This window comes from Urocitellus parryii, chromosome 9 (assembly GCF_045843805.1).
Source record: "Urocitellus parryii isolate mUroPar1 chromosome 9, mUroPar1.hap1, whole genome shotgun sequence".
NCBI lineage: Eukaryota > Metazoa > Chordata > Mammalia > Rodentia > Sciuridae > Urocitellus > Urocitellus parryii.
In genome coordinates, this window is record NC_135539.1 from 89,936,541 (window position 1) to 89,963,962 (window position 27,422).

A 27,422-nucleotide genomic window follows, 5' to 3' on the forward strand; every position below is an offset into this window, starting at 1 on the left:
GGGCAGTCCTCAGTGTTCCAGCCTTTCCACAATAGATTATTGTATTACACAGATGTAGCCTTGCCATAAATACTCTCTGCCCCTCTGGTTGCTCTGCCAGCCACTCGCCAAGTGAGGACACAGGGCGAACAGTTCTCTGGGGTGTGCTTCAGTGTGTTGAGCTGGCCCTCCCTGGCTCTTTGTCTAATACATACTAATGCTTTTTTCCCTCCTGACTTAGGAGTACATGCTAGTTTGATCATTTCTTGTTTTGCTTGTTCTTTCTGTGTTAACAGAGAAAGAGATGACTTAATGTCTGCACTAGTTTCTGTAAGGAACAGCTTGGGAGATATGCAGCAAAGAGAAACAAGTGCCTATGAACAGGTTAAACAAGCTGTGCATATGACTGAGGAAGCCAATTTTGAAAAGACCAAGGCAAGTCTAATAAGATGAAAATAAAGGCAATGCAGAATTACTCCTTTTTTTCCCTATTTCTTTGGTTATTCTCTTGTAACTAAACTTTTTCCAAACACAAAGTGAAACTGTTTTAATGTTGACTTTTCTAAATTAAACAGGTTTGGTATTTGAAGGATTCTTTTTTCCTCTGCAAATGATTTTGTTATATCATTATTCAGAGATTGTAATGCAATATGGTGACATATTTTGAGAGACTTGTATGCTTAACTTTTTATTTGCTGATAGTTTTCAATGCTGTGGAAATCTTAACACCTATAATCACTCATTTGTATATGTTCACATATGGCTAAAGACACGTTTTTCCTCTAGACGTGGAAAAATTTATAACATAAATAGGGCACAGATAATAATATATGTAGATAATAATATTTTGTTCCATCATTAGCTATGAGTTAGAATCCTAGCTATGAGTTAGAATCCATTGTCAGCTAAATTAAACATATTTAAAAATAATGATAGTGATGGTACTAAACACTTAGTAATCAGACAGTATTCATATCTATGAACTTTAAATAATAGGAAGTTACCGTTGTTTCATTGTTGTATTTGGGGGCCACACCTTACTCCATTAAACTTACTGTGTATTTTCTCTATACACACAAGCCATCCTTCAAGTGCTTAATAGCCACATATATCCATTGATTACCGGTAGTGGACAGTGCAGATACAGAACATTTTCATTATCACCAAAACTTGTTCTAGGAGTCTAGAGTAACAGAGTGCTTGCCTAGTATGTGTGAGGCCCTGGATTCTATCCCCAGCACCAGGGGCATGGAGGTGGCAGGGTTGGTGGCGGGGGTTGCATTGGATAGCATTGGTCTAAACCATGGACAGATTGAGCATCCCTAATCTGAAATGCTCTGAAATCTGATTCTTTTTTTTTTTTTTAAAGTACTTAGCAATGTTGCTCAAAAAAGTCTTTAATTTTGAAGATTTTGAATTTGAGGTTTTTGGATTCATATGTTCACCCAGAATCTGAAACTCTTCTGGCCAGGCATTTTGGGTAAGGGATTCTCAACATGTGGTAACATTAATGTTTTATTAAAATGTCAGAGCTAACACCTGTAATCCTAGCTACTTGGGAGATTGAAGCAAAATGAGCACAACTTTGAGACTAGCTGGGCAACTTAGTGAGACCCTGTCTTAAAAAAAATAAAAAGGGCTGGGAGTGAAGTTCAATGGTAGAGTATTTGCTTTGTATGCGTGAGGCCCTGAGTTCAATTCCTAGTACTCCGCTAGACAAAAATACACACACACACACACACACACACACACACACATATTCAATTGACCCACATTCATTGCTAATTTCTGCACTAATGCTTCTCCTCTGCCTTTGAAACTCAGATTCAAATCTCTCACACATTTTGTTTCCTCTAGCACTCATTTCTTCATTTCCTCAGAGCTCAGTCATAATCCTTAAAATCTCCACTGAAGGTCCTTTTGTCTTTCATTTTATCTCCTGTGACTCTGATGGATGCGTTAGTCCTTATTTTCCTCATTTCTTACTGCCATGTGCAGGCCTTTGTTTTGAAATCTGCTTGGATGATCTTTTTTTTTTTTTTTTTGAAACTAGGTTACTATTCTTCTTTAAAATCAGCATTTTTGCTGGACCCAGTGATGCAGGCCTGTAATTCCTGCAACTTGGGAGGCTGAGGCAGGAGGATTGGAAGCTTGAGGCCAGCCTGTGCAACATAGCAAGGCCTTTATTTCAAAAAACAAAAAGGAAATCAGTGTTGTCATGTTGTCTCTCTTCTCCCTTATCATAATCAATAGAAACTCTCAACCTAGAAGACACTCTAGGCACTTTTTAAAATCTTTAGCATCTGACCCTTTCCTCCTCCATCCTTTTTTCATCATACTTATAGCTTTCAACATTTATGCTGTTAACATGTACAACAGGAACAACACCAACCCCCTTTGTCCTTTATTGAGGTTAAGGACAATAGTCAAGAGCCACTGTTTGTTTTCTCTTCTACTCTTTTTAAATTTTTTTTTTTTTTTTTTTTTTTTTTTTTTGCTTTACCAGCCCTCTATTTCCTAAGATGAATCTCTTTTTCTAAGTTTTTGATGTCTCTTATTTCTGGGGTTTCTAATGGGTCTTTGACCTACTGGTCATCAGTTATATCTTACTTGCATCCCCCTTCTCTCTCTCACCACTGTTCCCCCACCCCATTCTATATACAGCTGTCATTCTCCAAACAAAATTCAGGCTTCACATGATCAGTATATACTTAATTTCTTACCCCCAGTTTATCATTTTACTGGCAGAGTTTTCCAAAAAGTTGTCTTTCCTAGTATCTTTCCTTTTATTTCTCATCACATTGTAGTCAGGCTTTCAACAAACTGTAGTGTAATTTTATACTACTGAACTACTCACTTAATGATCACTAGTGACTTCCTGATTATCAAATCCAGTGACTTCATCTCAATCCTCATGCTACTTAGACCTTGAAGTTTTGGAAACCATTAATTGTCCTATCATGACATAATCTCTTTCTTTTGATTTATCTAATATTTCACTCTCATGAATTCTCCTTGTATGGCTCTTATCTACTCTTTTTGAATCTAGTTTAAATTGTGTTCTATAACCCCTAAATGTAGACTTTTTTTTTTTAAGTGTCTCTTAAAAGAGTCTTTGGGGTTAAAGACTCTTACATGGCATGTTCACTTGGCACTGGCGCATTTGGTGACAGCCTTAGTGCCCTCCAACACAGTGTGCTTGGCCAGCAACCCATGTAGTTCGAGGCCCAGGACCTTTTGGATCTTCTTTCCTCAACATGATGGTGGAGCACTTGTAGCATTTCAGGTACATTGGCTCTCCCACAATGCGCTCAAAGATGTCATTGACTAAAGAGTTCATGATGCCCATGGCTTTCAGAAGAAATGCCTGTGTCGGTTTGCACCTGCTTCTGCACCTTGTACACGTACGTGGAGTAGCTCTTCTGGCTACTGGGCTTGTGCTTCTTACAGTCGTTCTGTGGATTATACCTTCTTCTTGGAGTCCTTCCTCAGGGCAGAGTGGACTTCTATGGGTTAGGCATGATCAGTGAGCAAAAACTGCAAAACAGCTAAATGTAGACATTATTCAGAACTGATTTCTATCCCTCCTTCCATGTTTTCCTGATTTCCTGGGATTTGTATCTCCTCTCATGGTCAAAATTTATCTTGATTTGAACCACCCCCAAATTGTGTTTTTAGCACTACCTGCTCTCTTGAGCCCCAGACCTATACTTCTTGCTTCTACTAGACCTCTTTATATGGATGATATTCCATTGACATCTACTATACAACCAAGTTATTAATTCTTTCCATCTTCCCATCTACTAATTCTTTTCCTTCCTAATATTCTCTGTATTTTTTTTTCCCAAAATCACATAATTGTCTTACTAACAGCTCTATGTTAGATTCTTTAAAATGTTTTGGCTCTTCCTCATCATGAACTTTTTTGTTTGTTTCTTTATGTTAAATGGCGATTGAATCCAGCACTGTTCTACTACTGAGCTACATTCCCAACCCCTTTTTATTTTTCAAGACAGGATCTGGCAATTGTTGAGGCTGGCCTCAAACTTGCAATGGCCTGCCTCAGTCTCCTGAGTTTCTGGAATTACAGTCATGTATCACTATGCCAGCCCAGTCACTTATTCTTTACATCCAATCATTTGCCAAGCTTTATCTCTCTTGAGTCCCCTATTTACAGGCTGTCACAATAGTTGCTTTCTCTCAGGTTTCTTCCAGGTTTAGTATGTCTTTCAGATGGCTCTATTAAGCTTCCTGAATTGTTGATCTCTCTGTTCAGCCTTTTCCCCTGTTACAGTAGAATTAAAGATAATTCTTTAGCATGACCTTCTAGATTTTTCATGGTCTGGGCCTGCTCCAACTTTTCTAGGCTTATCTTTCACTACAGTCTTTCATATAAGCTACGCTTTTTCCAGAACATGAACTATGAATGAACATTTTCACGAATTTGCTTATGTTAATGCTCTTCTACCCTGTGTTCATCTGTGAAATATCTGTTCAACAAATGAAGTTAAACTCAGGTGGCAGCTTTCCCAGAAGTTTTCCCCAGCTTCTTCTTAATTTGGATTAATCTCTTCCTCGTCTATTTTCCCACTGATGTTTTATAAAGTGTTGGTGGATGTTTACATATCTTGCTCCACCAAGACCATGAAAATCAGGTCTGTAATGTTTATCATTGTATACTTTTTTTGATATTTGTTTTTTTTCTTTTTTTTATTATCAGTTGTTCAAAACATTACAAAGCTCTTGACATATCATATTTCATACATTTTATCATTGTATCCTTACTTGTATTCCTCATATTAGTTGCACAATTAACATTTGTTGAAGTCAGTAATTAGTCCTAAATATTAATGTGAAGTTTTATCATTAGTGTTTCTTACAAAATTTAACAATTAAGAAGGCATTATGTGTTATGAATCTAACATTTTCACTGAATTAGTAATAATACAGATTGATTACTAAGCAATTTCTAAAATGTAATGCGGGTCTAGAAGTTTTTACCTAGAAGGTGTATTAGAACATATGAATTTTGCCTTCTGAGAGTATTAAAACGGAAGAGGACATAGATACTTTAATTTTAAAGCCAACTACTTTTATTAAGTGGGAAAGACATTTGTTCTTTAGTTCCTTGCCTTCTGTTGCCATCTAGTGTGATTTTTGTGTATTGCATGCTAAGTAAGTATAAGGAGTTATTTTATTATTATACTGTTTATTTACACTTAGAATGGCAGTGAAAATCCCTGAGACTTTTATAAGAAAATAAATGTATAACATGAAGAGATTACAATCCCAATAACCTTTAATCAAATCCCTTCTCTTTTGCTTTTTAAATCTGTGATTTGGGTAAATTATTCAATGTCTGAAATCCCCAGTTTCTTCAACTGAGTGGTAAAATTTCTTGAAGGAATTAAATAACTGAATCCATATAAGCCATTTAGTAAAGTATCTGGAAAATATTAAGTGCTCTATGAATACTTTTGTTTGAAAATTGCAAATTATTACAAGTAGGAATAATTTTTTTTTTAAGAGAGTGAGAAAGGAGAGAGAGAGAGAGAGAGAGAGAATTTTTAATATTTATTTTTTAGTTCTCGGCAGACACAACATCTTTGTTGGTATGTGGTGCTGAGGATCGAACCCGGGCCGCACGCATGCCAGGCGGGCGCGCTACCACTTGAGCCACATCCCCAGCCCAAGTAGGAATAATTTTAAAACTGAAAAACAATTGCCTGAGAATAAACAAGGGTGCAAGAATAGAGGCTTACACAGTATAAAGCTTGTTAGTAAAGCTACAAGAATCAGATGTAAAGGCTAACAAGTCTTAGACCTGCCTGTCTTGGAAGGGGAATTATTGAGGGGGTGTGTATTAGAGGGTCTGGAGGCTTTGAAATAAAGTTGCCTCAAGCATATCTGAAATGAGATTCTACCTCACCTTTTTTCCCCAGCCCTGTTTATTTTATGTTTTTTTTTTTTTTTTTTTTTTTTTGAGACAGGCTTACAAAGTTGCTTAGGACCTCACTAAGTTGCTGAGTTTGGCCTCGAATTTAAGATCCTCCTGCCTCAGACTCCTGAGTCCCTGGGATTACAGGCATATACTTCCTTGCTGGGCCAAGATAACCCTAATAAAGAAAAAAATTAAATACCAACCAAGTTGGTTGAATAAATATGTCCACAAACTTTGTTTGTGTCCAAATGATGTCCAAATCATTCTGCGTCTTGGATTATAGTAAAATCAGAAAGGAATTAGAAACTTGGAGTAAAACAACAACAACAAAAAAAAAATAGAAAAGCATTGCGCATTTGATTGAAGTCACAAGCATAGAAAATAGCACTTCTTGATATTCACATTTTCTGCTGCATAACAAAACCAAATTATAGTAATATGCTGCATAAGGACATTTCAGTCAGGGATGGATCAGATGTATGACATTGACCTTATACGATTATAATGTAACTAAAAAATTCCCTGTGGCCAATGTCATCGTCATTGTAAGGACATAGTATAACACATTACTCATGTGTTTGTGGTGATACAGGTATAAACTTACTATGCTGCTAGTCATAATTATGTTGTATACATAATGTTTGATAATGATAATAAGGGAATGTTCACTTATGTATTAACTGTATCATACTATTTATCATTATTTTAGAGTATACTCCTTCTATTTATAAAAAACATTTACTGTAAAACAGTATGTCCTGTTATGCTAGCAGCAGCCTTATACATCTCATGTTTTGTGTTTTTTGATTGCACCAAGAGGCAATGTCACATGATTGACCTATAACATCTAGGTTTATGTAAGTGTACTTTACAATGTTTTCATGATGAAATTGCCTAATGATGCATTTCTCAGAATACGACCTTGTCATTAAATTATGCTGACTTTATCTTGAAAACTGAAGATAGGGATAGATTGATTAATGAGTTTCTGTTAAGTAAGTGTTTATAGCTTAAATTTGGTAGTTTGCATTATTAATGAGTTATATACTTGAAATGTGTTGATAATCATTTTTATTTTATGGGCTTGCTTTCTTGTTTTCTTTAGTTTTGTTTTGTTGGTACTGGGAATTGAACTCAAGGGCGAATAACCACTGAAATTAACCACTGAGTCACATGCCCAGCCCTTTTTATTTTTTATTTTGAGGTCTTGCTAAGTTGCTTAGGGCTTTGCTAAATTTCTGAAACTGGTCTCAAACTTGCAATCCTCTTGTCTCAGCCTTCACTGGGATTATAGGATTGCACCACCATTCCCAGCTATGGGCTTTATTTTGTAAAAATAAAAGCACATTGATAAATTCTAAAATTTGTTCCTATATTAGGGATTTTTGTCATGCTGTAAACTTGTACTTTTCAACCTGGACTTCTTAGCCAAAAATAGTGGTTTCAGTTAATACCAAACGAAATAAACACTATCTTGTGAAGAATTTGTTTACTGTGAGTCAATTATATGGTCTTGATTAGTAGCAAGTGGCTGCTTTTTTTCTTCTTGGAAAACTAAGTAGTATCATAAGAATCAAGTTTTTCAATGCATCTGCCTATATTTCCCATTTGGGGTCTCAGATTTCTTCTTAGTCATGTATTACATAGTGGATGACTTTTAAATTTTTTTACATTTGTTTTTTTTTTCTTTTTTTTGTTTCTATTTATTTATTTTGATACCAGGGATTGAACTCAGGGGCACTCAACCATGAGTCACATCCCCAGGCCTATTTTTTATTTTATTTAGAGGCTGGGTCTCACTGAGTTGCTTAGTGCCTCACCATTGCTGAGGCTGGCTTTGAATTTGCAATCCTCCTGTCTCAGTCTCCCAAACTGCTGGAATTACAGGCATGTGCCACTGTGCCCTGAACATTCATGTTCTTTTTGTAAAGCAGATATGTACATATGTTCTTATAGAATAAATAATAGAAAAACTGCCCAAAGTTACCCATTGCAAGGATAAAATGGGAAAAAAATGTATCTGAATGATTCTCTTCTCTTTCCTGTTTGATTTAGTTCATACCAGAACATTTCTTGAACTTGACAGGTCTCATTGGAGTAGCTTTATTGTTCTCTTGCAACAAGATAACCTGCCATACCACTACACAGAATCTGCTATGTGGAGTGTCTGCCTTATACACCAGCTAATACAAACAACTGTGTACGTGAATTGGAGTTAACTTCCTAAAAGGAGTCATGATGGAGACTGAAGAATAAAACATATGAAAGTTTTAATACATCAAGATGATAAAATTTTATAAGATAATAAATAAAACTGGATCTTAACTTCATCCCACAATCAAAATTATTTCTAAGTAATGCTTAAAAAGTCAAAGTTTACAAGAAATATAACAAAACATCTTGGAAAAATTCAGGAAAATAACTTAGTAGAGGCAGTTATTACTTTGAAAAATAGAAAGTTCAAATAGATAATAACATTAAAAATAAAACTATACTATAAATTTGGAGATATTTGTTAAACCAAAAGAATCCACAATATGTGTTTAAAGAAAAGTCACAAACTAGAGAAGATGTATAGAACATATATAGGTTACAAAGAATGTCAATAGACTATATATGGCATCCTGAAGAAAAAAGGGGGGAAAAAAGACCAAAAAAAACCTAGATAAGTAGTAAAAACTCGGACCATTATTTGTAGAAGAAAATCATGTAGCTATATTAGTAGCTGATAATAATCAGTGTAATCATTCCCATGATGATATATGATAATACTGAACAATTTGGCAAAAAGTATGACTATGAAAATACAAAATATTGGAGAGAATGTAAAGAAAATATCCCTCAATGAACTAAAAATAGTATAAAATATCTCTAACATGAAAAAAAATTTTACTAACACCTGCATCAAGCAATTTAAGTGATGGGGAAATTTTACTTTAATACTATAAAATGAAGACTCTACAAAAGACATAGTATATTCTCTAATTCTTCACAAGACACTGTGTATTCTAGTCAGAACTATAAAATATTTTAAAATAATAAAACAGGAAAATAGAAACAAAATCAATAAAATATCTATAGTTTAAACAATGTGACAAAATGTTCACTTCCATTACAATCCAAAATGATTAGAAATAATAAGATTAGTGAGAATTTTGGTAGGGAAATAAAAAAAAATAAAATAAAATAAAATAAAATTTGTTCCTATAACTATACATTTCTTATAACAGGTTAATTCTTTAGTCATGAATTGTTCTATCACTAGAATTTCTAGGAAACCAACCCTTGCGGTTAGAAAGGGCTTATTATATCCTAAAATAGCTTTCTTATTTTAAAAATTAGTTGAGCAGATACAAATTTCATTGTGAAAAAATCTTTTGACTCCAAGACAGTATTATATATCATTTGGTTTAATAAAATTGGACTAGAAATATTAATCCTAATACATCATATTTTGAAACAGTGTTGCCAGGATTATTATAGAACAAAGAATAAGGAAATTTCCCAGAAAAGAAAAGGGCCCTTGAGGATTGAATCTTCTGGGTAGGAGGAAAGTATAATTCCCCAGCTCCTCAAGACCTGAGCCATTTCTACAAAGGCCTTGAAAGGGGGGGGGGGGGACCACTCCCTTAAAGATTGCTAGGAGAATCAACAAATGGACCAAGGACCTAAACAGACACTTCACAGAGGAGGACATCAATCAACAAGTACATGAAAAAATGCTCACCATCTCTAGCAGTTAGAGAAATGCAAATCAAAACCACCCTAAGATACCATCTCATTCCAGTAAGATTGGGCAGCCATTATGAAGTCAAACAACAATAAGTGTTGGTGAGAATGTGGGGAAAAGGGTACACTTGTACACTGCTGGTGGGACTGCAAATTGATGAGGCCAATTGGAAAGCAGTATGGAGATTCCTGGGAAAGCTGGGAATGGATCCACCATTTGACCCAGCTATCGCCCTTCTTGGACTATTCCCTGAGGATCTTAAAAGAGCGTACTATAGGGATACTGCCACATCAATGATCACAGCGGCACAATTCACAGTAGCTAGACTGTAGAACCAACCTAGATGCCCTTCAATAGATGAATGGATAAAAAAAATGTGGCATCTATACACAATGGAGTATTACACAGCACTAAAAAAGACAAAATCATAGAATTTGCAGGGAAATGGATGGCATTAGAGCAGATTATGCCAAGCGAAGCTAGCCAATCCTTAAAAAACAAATGCCAAATGTCTTCTTTGATATAAAGAGAGCAACTAAGAACAGAACAGGGAGGAAGAGCATGAGGAAAAGATTAACATTAAACAAAGACGAGTGGGGGGAGAGAAAGGGAGAGAGAAGGGAAAGCATATGGAAATGGTAGGAGACCCTCAATGTTACACAAAATTACATAGAAGAGGTTGTGAGGGGAAAGGGGGGGGAACAAGGGAGAGAATTGAACAACAGCAGAGGAGGTAGAGAGGGAAGGTGGGAGGGGAGGGGAGGGGGGACAGTAGGGGATAGGAAAGGCAGCAGAATACAACAGTCACTAATATGCCATTATGTAAAAATGTGAGTGTGTAACCGATGTGATTCTGCAATTTGTATTTGGGGTAAAAATGGGAGTTCATAACCCAACTGAGTCAAATGTATGAAAGATGATGTATCATGAGCTTTGTAATGTTTTGAACAACCAATAAAAAAAAAGAAAGAACACAAATAACAGCAAAAAATAAAGAAAGAAAGAAAAATAAAGGTATTCTGTTCATCTAAAAATAAATACATAAATAAAAATAAATACATAAATAAAATAAAGGTATTGTGTCCAACGACAACTAAAAAATAGATATTAAAAAAATATGCTTCAGGGAAAAAAAGATTGCTGGGAGAAATGGCAGCACAAGCTGCACATTAACTTGATCATCTGTGAAGATCTGTCATTTAATTTTAATTGCAAGCTTACTGACATAGCCTTTGAGAAATCACTTATGTCTTTAGTGAAAAAGTTATATGAGTGTAATCAGGAGATACCAAATAAGCTAGGGTTCTGGAAGATAAGTGAGGGAGCCCCAGAATTAAAAGAGAGAACTGCAGTGAAAATATCAATGAATATTTGTTTAGAAGACACAGTCTTTTAATGAGGTACACTGTTAGAAAGGACATTTTAAGAAAGATTAAATCAACTTTCTACTTCCAAGTGTTACTAACACTTAATATTTTCTTCATTGTGACCAAGCATAAATTTTAAAATCAAAGCAAATAAAATTAAAAGCTATTTTATAATATGGATCATTGGTTAGACACCAATAAACACCAATAACCAGTTTTCAACCTAACAGTTTTATTCAGTATTTCATTGTTCTTTTCATACTCATCATGACCCATTATTACTGTTGGCTTATCCTTGAAAGAAAGAGACCATTCACAAAACAAGACTTTGGCAATGTTTTTATTTATGTGATTTATAACATTGTACTTTGTACTTTTTGCTAAATCACCTTATCTAGGCATTTGGTCTCTCTATAATGATCATTTGTTCTTCCTTGTTCCTGAACCGATTGAATTCTTTGAATTCTTTCTTTAGTTGTTCTTCAGGTTAGCTTGGGTTTTAGGTTTTCAGCAATCTGCTCTACTGTTCTTGTATTTCATTAATTTTTATTCAATTGAAAACCTTCTGATTGTGTCACGAGAGGGGGTCCTAACAGGCCCCTTCCAAAGAGGAAAAGGGGACCTCAACTTGGTCCATGTAGATTCTTAATATTTTCCACAGAAAAGAATTTCAGGATGTATCAGATAGGATGTCACTGACAGGTTTATTTAGTGAAAGAAAGCAGTAGAGTAAGGAAGAAAGGGTGTGGGTGTTCCAAAGTGAGATGCACTTTGGGGATCTAGGGTTCTTCTTTTAAAGGAAACTTTGTGAGGAGTGGGCATAAGATGAAATGGAAGAATGACACCAGCCTAGTGAACTCAGTTCTTTAATCATAGATCACAAGAAATTTATGGTGGTCTGGTCCTCTCCAGGATCTTCAGGTTGACATTGTCTCCTCCATCTGGCTAATAAATAACATTTGGAATGTGCCTATTTTATAGTTTCTTAAAATATATCTCCCTTTGTTTTATCTAATCTTAAAACATGTTGTATAGGCTTTACAGGCATATAAGCTTAAATCAAAATAAGGCAATTTGCATAGATGAGTGAATTCATATTAACACTAAGATTTGTAGATTTCTTAGGAATTTGAGAAATTTGTAGATTTCTTAGGAATTTGACCAGCTTAGAGGAAAAATAGGTCTGGGGAGTAACTCTAAAATCATGTTGCTTTTAGCTTTGTAGCTATGGTCTCTTTTTCCTTCTTTTGTATAGTGTGTGTGTGTTTCATCCTACCTAAATTGGATATATTTATTTATATTCAATAATTATTTTATTAATTTATATACATTATGTCAGCAAAAAGTTATAGTCATTTGCATTAATTCATATAAAATGTTTTTATAAACACAATTATATTTTGAAGCACAAAAGTTACTAATTCATATTTCAAAGCTCCAAGTGCTTTAATTATGGAAATACTATGCTTTTTCATTTCTTTTAAAATTTCCATTCCCAGGCATTCTGAACTAGAATTTAGCTTGGGACTAACTCCCTACAGTAATCATTTTATAGTTATTCCCCCCCCCCCCCCGCATTAATCTGACACAGTTAAACTTACCCTCATACTTTATAACTACAAGTCAGAAATGTTCAAGAAAAGATCCCCCTGGTCCGGCCCCACCCCCCCCCAAAAAAAAAGCTTATTGCTTTTTAGATGAAGAAAGAAAAATTCATGTATCCTAGATTGATTGATTGATTGATTGATTTTCCTTTTTTGCAGTTATGGGACTAGAACCCAGGGGCACTCTACCAGTGAACAATTGCCCCAACCTTCTTAATTTTTTTTTTTTCTTTGAGACAGGGTCTTGCTAAATTGCCAAGACTAGTTTGGGAACTTGAAATCCTCCTGCCCCTCTTCCTGAGTAGCTGGGATTAACAGCATGAGTCATTGCCCCCAGCCCCTAGATATTTATTGTCTGTATTTATTATAGCTTTCACCAGAGGGAAGTATAATAATGCATAAAACTTACAGCATATGCTGTAACTATATCTATTTCCACTACCAACAAATGGGACTATTAAATTTATAATCACCCAGTAACCATAAAAGACTTGGGTTTCTTTTTGTTGTTGTTGTTGTTGCTGCTGTTGTTTTTGTGGTGCTGGGGACTGAACCCAGGGCTTTGTGCATATGAGGCCCCTTGGGTTTCTTTTAACAAATTCAGGGGAAAATAAAGATTGGATGAAGTAGATTTTATAGATAAGAGCAACTGGGATAAGACCAAGATAAATTAGAACCTTAATTTTATTGGGGTTTTAAAAAATTGTGATTTTGAAGTCATATTTTATTATTGGGTGTTATCCATACAGGTGTTATAAATGTAGCCAAAAGGAAATTAGGAACTTTTTATTTCTGGAAATATAATGAGAAATTTAGACTAAAGGACACTTATGGTGACAATTATCATTAAGTAGTAAATTCAGTTTTGACTCTTTTCCTATTTTAACTTTTGATTATTAACTAATATTTACATTAGTTGTATGTTTAAGGGTAATGAACTAAATTTTAGTTATAGTTAAGAAAACTATTAATATAGTGTTAAACAATAGATGTCTGTGTGTCATGAAATACAGTATTTAACATCTCATTTTAAATTGTATATCCATTTGTCATTTAAAATATTGAAATTTTTAACAAGGAAATCAGAAATTAGTAAAATTTATATAATTATATAATATTAACATGATATATAATTTAAAATTCTAAAACTTGGTTTTTCTGATCCATGTTTTCAAATTCTGACTCATCTGTGGCCCTCATCAAGGTCTGTTACCTGAATTTTCTAGTTGATCAGCCATAATTGTGAATATTGAAATATCTGAGTAAATGTAACATTTGCATACTATTTTAGATCAGTAAGTGGTGTCAATAAACACAAAGTTATTCTAATGAACTTTATAGTAAATTTTAACTACTTTAAGTAAAAGTAAAACTTAAATGACTCTTTTCTTTCTGTATTTTTTTTCTAAATGCTACCTCCCATGTTACTCTCTTATTCTGACAGGCTCTAATCCAGTGTGAGCAGTTGAAGAATGAACTGGAAAGGCAGACAGAAAGGCTTGAAAAAGAACTTGCATCTCAGCAGGAGAAAAGGGCCTTTGAGAAAGAGATGATGAAAAAAGAAATAACGAAAGAAAGGGAGGACATGGAATCAAAGGTACTTGAGTTGTTATGCCCACTGCTGAAAAAAATGTTAGTGTTGATGTGCCTTTAGGCTACCATTCTTGAATGGGCTTTAAATATTAAAACCCTTTTTTTTTTTTTGACTTGTAAGGAAGATTTTTTTTTTCTTTTCTTTTTTTATTGTTGGTTGTTCAAAACATTACATAGTTCTTAAAAACCTTTGTAAGTAAATTTCTTATATTTTAAGAGCTCATTAAAATGTTTTATTTTTTCTTCATATTTCTCAATGAAATTAATCTCTGACCTTTTCAAATAAAATAATCAATTTACTTCCATATTCTGCCATTCAGCTTGTCCCTCATGTTTTTTAAAGGAGATCAAGTGCTCCAAAAATACCAGCTTTTATTTCAACCTTGCCTAAATTAAGGAGAAATGACTCCCCTTTTTATCCCCTATACCAAATTAAACATAAGATAAAATTTGTAAGAAACAATGTAATCAATAAAAAGTGATTATACAAATTGTATGAAATCAGTTCTGAAAAACTACATGACCAATAATGACCATAACCAGATGAATAACTAACTGGAAGGGAGAAATTGTAGGCAAAAGGAACAAATAACATGAAATGTGCAGTATTCGAAAAACAGTAACAAATTGGAATGCAGAGTTGAGTGGAACCTAATTTTAAAGTTGCTATAGTAATAAAATTGAGCAAGAAGTAACCAAAACAACTGTGTTACATTTTTTTAAGTAGACTCAAAGCTTGTGCCCTAAATACTATAATACTCCAGTGTGTAATAATTAACTCATGTAGCAAATACCTACTATGTATCTGCTGTGTACAAGGCAATGTACAGTCCTATGTAAAACAAGAGAAAAGTCACAACTTCTGCCCAACCAGTTTTAAGTCTTCTGGATAAATTGAAGCATTTACTATAACTCCATTCTCTTCTTATCCTTTTTTGAAATAAAACAAAAATGTGTCTGTTAAAACCTTACTGTAGGGCTGGGGTTATGGCTCAGTAGTAGAGCACTTGCCTAGCATGTGTGAGCCACTAAGTTTGATTCTCAGCACCATAATTAAATAAATAAATAAAGTAAAGGTCCATCAGCAACTAAAAAAATGTATTAAAAAAAAACAAGAAAAAGAAAACCCTTACTGTAGGTCAGTCTGACTGACTACCTCTCTACCTTGGATTGGTCATCTCAGCTGATGAAAATCCTACAAGAGATGGAAACTTTGCACACTTGGGGGTCTATTAGTCCTCCTATGCATTCCTTTCTTTCCCATTCTTTCAGCAATCAACAGATATTAATTTTAGAAAGCCTGGGGATGTGGTAGTTGCAGGACCAGCGAAATTGCCTCATGAAGCTTTTAGACTTTTTTAAAACATTAAACAAATATTTTCATAAATTACTTTCTAATCATGATTCTTATAAAGCATTAATGGCTCAATATAGAATACTGTGGGAATGTGCAGCAGGAGAATCTGACCTAGTCTAGGGCAGTCATGAGAATTTTCATAAGGAAAAGATTTTTAAATGATACTGGAAAGGTTAAGAAGGAATGGTCAGGTGAAGAGTTGATGGGAAGAGTTTCAGGTCCAGGAAAATAATAAACCAAAGACTCTGAAGCTAAAAAAAACACTGGACTTTCTAGGAATTTAAGAAATGCCCAGATGACAGGAACCTAAGGAATGAGGGACAGAATCATGGAGTTTGGAGAAGTGTTCAGAGGCCAAATCTTGAATGACCTTAAATTCCTTGTGAGAGATTTTAAATTTTATCCAAAAAGTAATGAAAAACCATTTAATAGCTTTAAATTGGAAAGTGTTCTGATGTCATTTATATTTGAAAAAAAAATCATTTTGTCAGTAGATTAGAAAGAGAACCAGAATAGATGTAAAGATCAGGTTATAGTAGTCCAGGTGGAAAATGATAACTTGTACTCATTTTTCCATGATCATTCTATATCACTTTTGTTATCCTCAAATTCTCTGCCATACGACTTTCTCCTTCATTCTCAGCAGAGAGCTTTAATAAAGAATAATAAAGTAAATAATAAATAAAATTGAAACCATCAGATAATATCCATCCCAAGTATTTATTTCCTCACCTCTGCCATTAAACAAATTTTCACCTATAGCCCAAACATGGCAGGACGGACAAGGCTTAATCCTATCATCATCCATTAACCTAGATCACAGCCCCTTTCCCACCTGAAAGAGTTTATTCCATTTGTTATCCCCTATCTTCTGAGTCTTAAAACTTTTCTTTATTTCTTAACATTAGGAAAATACTCTCAAATTTTCTCACCTGTTGAAAAAAATCTTTATTCTAATCGATCTTTACTACTCTAAAAGATCTAAAAATCTCATTGCCCAAAATATACCAAACCAGTTAAATTTTTTTTTGGGGGGGGGAGAAAGGGTGGTTGGTTGGTTGGTTGGTTTGGGTACTGGGAATTGAACCCAGGAGTGCTTCTCATTTAGCTACATCCCTATCCCTTTATATTTTTTGAGAAAGTTCACAGGGCTCAGTTCATAGGGCCTCACTAAGTTACTGATGCTGGCCTCAAACTTGCAATCCTCATGCCTCAGTCTCCTGAGTTGCTGGGATTATAGGTGTGCACCACCACCTGCCAGGGTTAGTAATTTTTTTTTTAAGTTGCCTAGTTTATTCCAATATGCAGCCAAGAGTGAAAGCTACCTTAGTAATTCTATATCTCTCCTCACTCATTCCCTTAATTGTTAAGTTCCTTGAAAGATTATCCAAACACATCTTTATTTTCTTACTTTCCATTTACTCTTCAGTGCACTCCAAATCAGCTTTTGTACCCATAGTCCTTGAGAATACTGTTGCTAAGCTTATTGACCACCTGCCTCCCTGTACTATATTTACTGAATTTTTAGTTCATATTAAAAGATACTTGTTCCTGGATTTCTTTGAACTCATGTTTTATTTGGGAGAATGATTATCTTCACTTTGAGATAGTGAAGGAGGCACATTCAGAAAGCTGCTTAATAGAAAGTTCTAGAGTTTAGTAGAGAGTTATCAATTGAGTTGTCTTCATCACTACTGTAGCTTTAATTCCATGTATAGTATAGATTTCTAAATCTTTCATTTTCTACCGAGCTCCCAAATCAGGCTTACTTTCCATCTTCCTTGCCCCAGTGGAACTGCTATTCCTATAGTTGTGTGCAACAGAAATCTTGTTTTCATCCTTGTCTCTGCTGTCTACCTCAACCTTTATACCTCATCACCAAGTTTTAGAGATTCAGGTCCCTAAGTATTTTAAATTGCCATGTCACCCTTGGATTGTTCCTCCAGTATCTTGTATCTGTGCCTTCAGTGTCACCTGCTTCCCATCTGTTCTCTTTATCACAGCTAGAATGATCTTTCTAAAATGAATTTCTCAATGTGCCAGTCTTTTGCTTCAAAATTCTTTATGTCTCCCTACAACCCTGAATAAAATTTAGGCTCCCTTAGCATAACATAAAAACTTTAATTCTTTCTCTCCAGTCTCATCTCCCTTCATTTTTCTTCCTTGCATCCCCACCATCCAGACCTCCTTGCACTTTCCCAATGAGAAAACAAGCAGTCATAATGTTTGTTTGTTCATTTCAGGATTTTGCATGTATTTTTGTCCCTTGCCTTCAGGAATCTTCCTTTACCTTCTTTGATCCTTCAGAGTTCTTGATACTACCTACTTTCAGGGCCACCCAAAGCTTTATTGCCATCTTCTGCATGGGTTCCCATAACTCAATTTATTGCAAATTCTTCTTGAATTTTTTGCCTTCCTTAATTTATTGAGCCCCTTTCATGTATGATACTCATTGTTTGATTTATTCTTGTTACATTAAAATGTGCTTAAAATATATATATTTATTGAATGAATAAATAAATGAATGTCATGTAAGGGTGGGGGTTCCCATGCAATTGGAAAGACAGGTCTAAAATGCTAGAGTCATCACAAGGCATGGAGGGAGGTTAAGTTATGAATCGACTGTTGTGTATGAGTGAGAATGGTATCAATAGCAAAGATCAGCTATTGTTCATACCTAGGCAAATTTTTTTTGGAGGATTATTTAGTGGAAACCACTTGCCTTCCTAGGTACATCTACTATACAAAAAGTATGTTGATTTGATAATAATTCCTGATAAGAAAGGAAGAAGGAAGGCTGAAATGGGTCTGGCAATATGCCATGTGTGTTCATATGTAAGATAACTTTATACTAAGACTAACAATTATTTCATGAATAAAAATGATAACAGAAATACAGTGTATTTTGGAACCTGAGCCATTTAAGTTTATTTTCCCCAAGAAAACTTTGGCCAGCATTTGACATCAAGATCCTATCCTAAAAAGGTTGTATGACTAAAGAGCCAACATTGATCCTAGCACTGAGTTAAATGCTTTCAGCAGGGAAAGTAGCTTTGGAGAAAAAAGGATTTAGTCAACCCTAATTTGAGCTTTCTCTGATCTTGGCAATTTTTAAACCTCTCTACATTTCAGGAATAAAGAAAAAGGTTGATGGGCTGAGGATGTGGCTCAAGTGGTAGCGCGCTTACCTGGCATGCGTGAGGCACTGGGTTTGATCCTCAGCACCACAAAATAATAAATAAGTGAAATAAAGGTATTGTATTCAACTACAACTAAAAAATAAATATAAAAAAAGAAAAAGGTTGATAATGCTTATCTCAAGGCTTGATGGAATTAAATGAGATGAGATTTTGAAAATATCATAATGTGTTTTATGGTAGGAATTGAATGAAGTTTAGTTTGTGGCTATTATACTTAATTTTGAGAAAGAAGTAGATTTATTGAATGGCTTTCTTCTTTCTTGGACCTTCATGTTAGTAAAAGTAGATAGACTTGAATTTAAGGCCTATCCTTACCAGCCAGGCATGGAGGTGCATACTGGTAATCCCAGTGACTCAGGAGGCTGAGATAGGAGAATCCCAGGTTCAGGGTGAGCATTAGCAATTTAGTGAGGCAACTTAGCAATACCCTGTCCCAAAATAAAAAATAAAAAGGGCTGGGATATAGATCCGAGTAAAGCACTCTTGGGTTCAATCTCCAGTACAAAAAAAGAAAAAGAAAAATTTTAATTAAAAAACAAATGAAGTCCAGGTTTTTGTTTTTTTCTTGAATGAGCTTTGGTAAGTTACTTAGTTTTTTTGTTTTGTTTTAAATCTCATTTCAGCTAAACTGAAAATCCAATAAAATTTCTTCTCCAAAAATAAAAAAGTAAGAAAATAATGATTTCTTCTCTAAAGGAATTTAAAGGAAAGAGAATATGTATGACACTGCTTAGCAGAGGAACATAATATAGTAGGACAACTAAACATAACATTGTAAGTGCTGAGTAATTAAAGTTAGTGCCATAGCAGCCCTCCCTGCTTTCCTAAAAGTACAAATACTTGAGATCTACAAGGACTTGTAGAGGCTTTCTTTCTTTCTTTTTTTTTTTTTCTTTTCACTCTCTTTTAAAATTCCATTGTGTTGGAAGCTCCAACAGGACAGGTACCTTCTATATAGACAGGTTTAAATCATTCTCCCATGAACATTGCTTTCTGTGAGTGTCCTTGGTTGGACTGACTCTCAGATTTGTTTGTTCATTCAGTCATTCATCATGTATTTACTTGAGCAAACCCCATGGTCCACACAGTTTCTCAATTGCTTCCCTTGATAATATTCCATTGCTAGAATCTTTAATTCTTGTATCTCAGGTATGGGAATTTCTATTTTGTAACTTATTCAATACACGAGGGACTGCTTTGCAAAAATTTTTTGTTAAGCTCTCCCAAATTGGGGTGTCCTTGTCTCTTCCTTGCCCCTGTCAAAGTTTAAAGGACTTACCTGATGTCAATGCCTTGGACATCCAGCAGTGTTGCAGCTGTGTCTGTGTTACTTCTGGCTCTGCAACAGATGTGGGTGGAGAAGCTCCTGCAGTGTAATGCTGACTTCCAGATGGTGGGCATGGGGAAAAAGAAGGTGTGACAACAGGAGGGGAAACCTCAGGAAGTGGGTGACAGGAGGCAGAAGACAGTGAGCAGAAGAAAGAAGTGATGAGTGGCAGAGAGAGAGAAGTCCTAAGGAAGGGGAGATTTGTTAGCATGCTTTGTAATAGAAACTGACTCAGAATTTACAGTTGGCAAAAATAAATGTCCACATATTTGCTTCAAAACTATACAATGTTAATGTTTACCATCAGATTTATCTCCACATAAATATATAATATGTGGTTTTAAATAGTGGGTCATTGAAATTTGTTGCTATTACATGATTCCAAAAAACATGTCATTACACATTTCATGATATAAATAGTCATTAACTTGAATTCTTAAATTAAGGAAATTAAATTGATACATTTGTTCCATTTATCTGCTTTTGACTTTTAATTTTAGGTTCAGATTGTAACATACTCAAGGATACTTCATAGATTGTTATTAGTGAAGCCAATTTTATGTGTAAATTTGATTTGTAGACTATCTTTTGATAAGGACATGTAAACAACCAGAAGTCAAATATATAATGCTATACAATCTTCAGAAAAGTTAATTAATTCATCTACATAAATTTGAAAATAACTACCAGGGTTCATTATTTTCCTAAGGGTCAACTTTAGCTATTTAAATAATGCAAAGGCAGACACCTATCTTAGTTTTATTGCAGTAAAACTAAGATATCAAAACTCTGGTTCAGTGTTGATTTTCTTAAAAATATTTTTTTAGTTGTAGATGGACACAATACCTTTATTTTATTTATTTATTTTTATGTGCTATTAAGGATATAACCCAGTGCCTTACACATGCTAGGCAAGTACTCTACCACTGAGCTACAACTCTAGCCCCTCAATGTTGAATTTTAATCATAGAATTTTACTTATTGATTTCATTTATAGAACTGAATTCACACATATGTCAGGGTACAATGTTAAGTTTCAAGTATCATTATTTCCAACTCATTACCAGTTTTTGTTTTAACATATAAAAACTCATAAGTACCCCGTCTATTTTGCTGGAGTTAAGGTAGCATTTCTTCATTTTAAAACTGCTAATTCATCAAAGAACTAGAGAAGTTTGACTCACTGGAGCAGAACAAAACATAATTATATACAAAAATCTATAATTAAGTCTAAAATCTAGAAAGCATTTTTAATCCTGAGAATAAAATCTAAGACCAATATTCAGATAGTCCCTTGGAAAAGATATTTATTCTCATTAATTTCTTATCCATTCATCAAATATGGTTCCTTTTAATGAATGTGCCCTTGAGGAACTTCTAGTCTAATGAGGAAACAAGGAGTCAACTTAAAACAGTATATAAATACTGTGATGAAGGTGCATATACTAAGGTTGTTGTAGGAGTACATACCAGAGTGACATTCAAAATATTACACAACAAGTGTAGCAAGGGAAGTAGTCTGCGAATGGATGCAAGTCGAAAAACAAGAGGCATGAGCATCTCAGTGCACATTGACTGGACAGCAACCTTAAGTAAGCATGTGTAGGATTGCCTATTTTGTGCTGAGAACTGGAGGTCAAGGAAGGCTTCCGGAAGGCAAGGAGATAATGGATGAACTGAATCCTTTGGGAAGGTTAGGGGAGTGCTAGAAAATGGGAGGGCAGGTGGAATTTTACCAACAAAAGAAACTGCAAAAAGCCTCCTCTTTGTTGGTTTTGGGAGAGGAAAGTGGAAGTCAATAGTTCTCTCTAAAGTTATATTCCTCTTTAACTCTCCTTTTATGCCCTCCATGTGGGAGAAGGACCTGAGAATTGCTTGATTCCACCATACCACCTCTGAATCTGTTAATGGAAATCTGTTCCATAACTTACTGGTGTGTCTGATATCTGTCATCTTGGGATTTTAACCAAAAAAATTTTTTATCATCTTTCACATCTTACAAAGTAAGAGGTAAGGGGAAATGAATAGAAAGGAAATGCATATTTAAACTCCAGGATACTTTGAAGAAGTAGAGAAGTGGATGTACCCAATCTACAGAGAAATAACTTAAGCAGAGCTCTGAGGCTATGCCAAGACTCTATTAATAAAATATTATTTATCAAATTATTTTATTATAGGAATTTTTGTTTCTAGGCTGGGGATGTGGCTCAAGCAGTAGCGCACTCACTTGGCATGTGTGCTGCCAGGATTCAATCCTCAGCACCACATACAAAGATGTTGTGTCCGCCGAAAACTAAAAAAAAAATAAAAATATTAAAATTCATTCTCTCTCTCTCTCTCTCTCTCTCTCTCTCTCTCTCTCTCTCTCTCTCTCTCTTCTCTCTCTCTCTCTCCTCTCTCTCTCCTCTCTCTCCTCTCTCTTTTCTAAAAAAAAAAAAGAATTTTTGTTTCTTCTTTTAGATGTTGATCCTGTCTCAGAATATTGCCCAACTTGAGGCCCAGGTGGAAAAAATTACAAGAGAGAAGATTTCAGCTGTTAATCAACTAGAAGAAATTCAAACCCAGTTTGCTTCTCAGGAAATGGATGCCACCAAGGTACAAAAAGATATTTTAGTTTTTACAGAAGTAAATATTTTCTTTGAAATATTTTTTATTAATGTGCAAATCTCTTTTTGTTATTAGAAAGAAGTCTTGAAATTTTTTTATTTTGAGAATATTAAAAGTCTACTTAATGGTCATTTGGCAAACATTTATTTACTATATTCAGCCCTTTTTCTGGTACTGCAAATTCCAAGATGAATTAGATATAACTAATGTCCTCAAAAATCTTAAGAGTTAAGACTTATAAATAAGAGTTATATTACTTTAATTATTAAATATTTGATAAAACTTGTATTAATTAGTGTTTTTGTTTGTTTGTCTAGAGAGCATAAGGTTTGTTTTCACAATAATTTTCAAAGATATCCATTTACAACTTGAAAAGTATACTTAACATAAAAATTTCTCCTATATTTTTCCAAAATGGAGATTCTGAATCACAAGTTCTTATTTATTGATATTTAAGTTCATACATTCAGATTTCACAGCATATGTGTTATGGGCATCATTAACTTCTGAACCCAGAATTAAGTTGTTTTGGGGTCTTAACTGGATAAGGTTAGAAAGATCCCTATTTTAAGAACTGATAGAAGTTCATCAAAATTTCAAGTCAGTTTCTTTCAAACTAAGAAACTAAATATGGGTATGCATAATATAATAAATCAACTTATTTTTCACCACAAAATACACAGATAACTTGTTTAAAATGCATAACCTTTCTATATTTTCCTTAATTGTTAACACACTGTTATGCCATTGTTGTTTTATAATTCAGTATTTAGAATTTATTTTAATTTATATATTTAAAAAGAGCCATTTCCCCTTTTTTCTTTAATTTCTGTAATTCTCCATTTGCTTTCTAGAATTCAAACTAGCTTATGTAGAAATTTAAGGAGCTTATATTTGCCAGTATACCTCCATTTGTTTGTATGGAGATAGGAGTGGAGGTAAAGCAATTGATGAGAGGCATAGAAATAATTAAAATTCTTAATTGTAAAAATAATGAAAACATTTAATTTGTAAATTAGATTTATGGGTGAAATCTATGGTGAATATTTTCAGTTTCTTATAGGGAAAGAACTTTCTGTTGAAAATGGTAATGTAAAGAATGAGTTTTGGGCTCTAGAGCTATCCAAAAGAACATAAACCTAAGAAGTGATTAGAATAAATAGGCTTGAGATTGCTTTCAACCCTGAGATAATATAACTCTGGTTCAGTTTAATTTGTTGACTTATTTTAGATGAAATTTAAGTGTTATGGATAAACATAACAAATGTTAATCTGAAAGTATTAAGGAAACTTTAAAAGAAACATTAAGGAATAAAATAATGGGACCTTATGCTTAAACATTTATTATATATTAAGCTTATGCTAAGGGTGGATTTTAAACATCATGGTTGTATAATTATTATTTTTTTATATTATCAGTTTAAGATTTTTCCCACTTCATTCATAGACATAAACCAAATTGATTACAATAGTAAAGAATTGAAATAGAAAATAAATTAACACCCTGTATTTTTTTGTCATTCACTCTTAATTTTTAATTTTATTTAGTTTTATGATTAAAAGCTTTTTATAAATTTATAATTTTTTGAAGAAGCAGCTCTCACATATTGATGGCAACTGAATCTCTAGTAAAATTTTTTATTTGTAATTTCCTTTCTATTTTATCTTTCTGAGTGCCACTGAGGAAAAGCTTATTGACTTTTTTTTGTCTTATCTGTATAAATTTGAACTTATATTAGTTTTAAATTTGAATATAGGATACCCATATATTTTATACTTTAGTATATTCTAATAACTCAATAATGATGAAACTAATTTCTAAAGTTTTCAAAATCATTATTTTTGGAGAAATACCAAATGGAAGTTTCAGGCAAGTGTTACCATTTTATACACACACACACACACACACACACACACATATATATATGTGTGTATGTATATACATACACACACACGTACACACACACATATATGTATTCATATATAATTATATATATGTTATAATATATAAAAACCTCTATATATTAGACAGACTTGTGATTTAATCACTTTCTCTACAGATTCTCAATTATCTCAAAATGCCTATAATTTATTTATATTTATCTACTAGCTTCATTTTCTATTTTTCTATGTCTGTAGAGACCTTGAATTAGGGGAAAAAATAACAATTTTATAAAAAATGATATACAACACTTTTAAGATACTATGTATGCTTATTGTTTATCCATGTATTAAAGTTATTGCATTTAAATGTACATTTTTTCTTTTATGTATGTTTTGACAGAAAATATTTCTTGAGTAGTATTGTGCAATTATTATAGTAAGATTGATATTATCTAAAAAGTTAAATACTGAGTATTTTACACCTAAATATCAATAATAGACTATAGTCTATCAGCAGAGAGAAAAGAAAAACCTTTATAAGTTTCCTTAAATCAAAGCTTGACAAAATTTTTATAATATAAAGGAATATTTAACCAGAAATTTTTCAGTAAACAATATAGCTAAATGTTTTAATTACTTATTTTACCTAACTAAAAGTTATATGATTGTGCATTTGAATTTATAATATTCTATTAAAACTGCTATTTTACCTAAAATAATCTTGAGCACATTATTTAAATTTATTATTTATGCACTTCTATTTCTTTAATTTAAAATTGTTAAACCGAATATACCTGAATTGTCTATAAATAATAGCAGGCAATAATGAATATTCTAATAAGAAACATTATAAAGTTAAGAGATGGTCTTTTTGTTATGCTGAATTATATGAAACTTAGCAGGCTGTACTGAATAGTCTACTAAAAATGTTAGTTTTAGAAAAGTCCTATTGCATTTTATGTCTATGCCCTCTAGGGGGCAGCAAAAGATCTAATTGCAAGCATTGCCTGGAAAATTCCAACAGCTATTGATTTAGGTTTTATAATCTAACAGGTGTGTGGAGAAATGCGTTTTCAGTTGAATAAAACCAAAATGGAGAAAGATGAGGCAGAAAAGGAGCACAGAGAGTACAGAGCAAAAACTAAAAGGGATCTTGAAATTAAAGATCAGGTAAGAGATGACACAAGAATAAGCAGAAATTAAAGTTATAACTAACATTCTTTCTGAAGTTGATGGTGTTATCCCTAAATTATTTATTTATGTTACATTGTTTCTAACTAAAACAGTGATCCAGTTTATACTATTAAAAGAAGTTCATTTATAGTTGCCTAAAATTATCACCTTTCACATGAAATGGTGAGAATACAACTGCATGCATATAAAATTCCAATATGACAGGTCATAAATATACATTTGGATATGTGTATCTATTACTTACAAAAGTTTAAGAAATGTTCTAATGCAGAGTTTGAACCTAAAATATACGTAAAGTTCTTGAAAGATGCCAACTTGCATCCAATTTTAAATGAAAAAGTTTAAAATTTGTAAGATGAGATGAGTTGATATGTAAATATGTCAATCAAATTGATTGTTGGCAGAGAAAATCCAGTTTTAACTAAGATAACCATGAATCGTTTGCTCAGGAAGCCTAAATACTGTGAAATTAGAAATGTTGGGCAGGAGTGCCACTTACTTCGATTTCAGTTGAACAGATGTTTTATGTTGTAACTTTGTTGAGATCATACAGAGACTCCAATTTTAATTGACCATGTGGATAAAGTTTTTAGAGAGGCAGTTCTAATAAGCTGGCTTTTGATTTTCTATTTTTATGTTATAGTAAAGGACATTGAAGACTTGTATTCTTCATATCCAATGAAATCAGGCTTTATTTATTCTATTAAAAAATAAGTTTGAGTTCTTATTGTCAGTATCTTAAAGGAATCACTATAAATCAGAAGTATATAGCTCCAAGTAAGTTTTTTTCAAATACATTTCTAACTCAAGGCTTTTATCATATTTTCCCTTTTAGCCCAATTAACTATTTATTACAGATGACCTAAAGACCATTGAATATTAAAAATGGAAGTGATAATATAAAAATTGTTCAAGTTATGACTGAAATTCTTATTAATATATTAAAATGTAGACAACCAAGATAAAATTCTTCTTTTTTTATCACTATAATCAAAGTGTTAGAACAAGTTTTACATGTCTAGAGGATTTTTTATTGTTAACATATACAAATAAAGCAACTGTTTTATTTCATCCAGTTGAGGGCGTGCCTGATAGTGGAATGGAAAATGCTTTCTATTAGGGACTGAAGGCCTTGGATTACTGAGTCAGAAAGAGAGAACTTTCTTTCCTAATGTATTATAATTTTCAAGTTATATTAACATACTTACTAGCATTATGAAATACCTTTTATATTATAGGGCATTCTGCCAGCACAATATTTTGGACTAACTGGGAAAATACAGAAGCAAAGAGCCTCTGAGCTATTTTAAATTGCAGAATAATGTTTTAGAGGGACAAAAAAAGGAGTAATACAAGCAAAATATTACCTATACATGAATAACTTGTTTAAAAGTATTTGTAATATTTGTCTTTAGCACTATATTTCATTCTAATTGACCAGTAATAATATAAAGGCTGAAGTTGCAGGATTTCATGGAAGTTTTCATTTGCAAACATTTTCTGATAATAGTGAACTATTAACAATTTTCATAATTATTTTTAGTGATACATTTTTAGATGGAGATATGCCTAAGGTCACTAGCTAGGAATAAAATCTGTAAACAGTTGCAAGATATTTGTGATGTGATGTACTTGTTAC

At 33.4% G+C, this 27,422-nt stretch overlaps 1 protein-coding gene across 1 annotated transcript in view; it reads left to right on the forward strand.

Annotated features, from left to right (window-relative positions):
• The window catches only part of Sdccag8 (SHH signaling and ciliogenesis regulator SDCCAG8), a 228,519-nt gene that overhangs the window by 53,513 nt on the left and 147,584 nt on the right, over positions 1 to 27,422 (forward strand). Inside the window, exons 10-13 of the mRNA XM_026390721.2 lie at positions 276 to 414; positions 14,066 to 14,218; positions 22,559 to 22,693; positions 25,643 to 25,759. Of these exons, the coding sequence (XP_026246506.2) occupies positions 276 to 414; positions 14,066 to 14,218; positions 22,559 to 22,693; positions 25,643 to 25,759 (544 nt within the window). The remainder of the gene's footprint in view (positions 1 to 275; positions 415 to 14,065; positions 14,219 to 22,558; positions 22,694 to 25,642; positions 25,760 to 27,422) is intronic.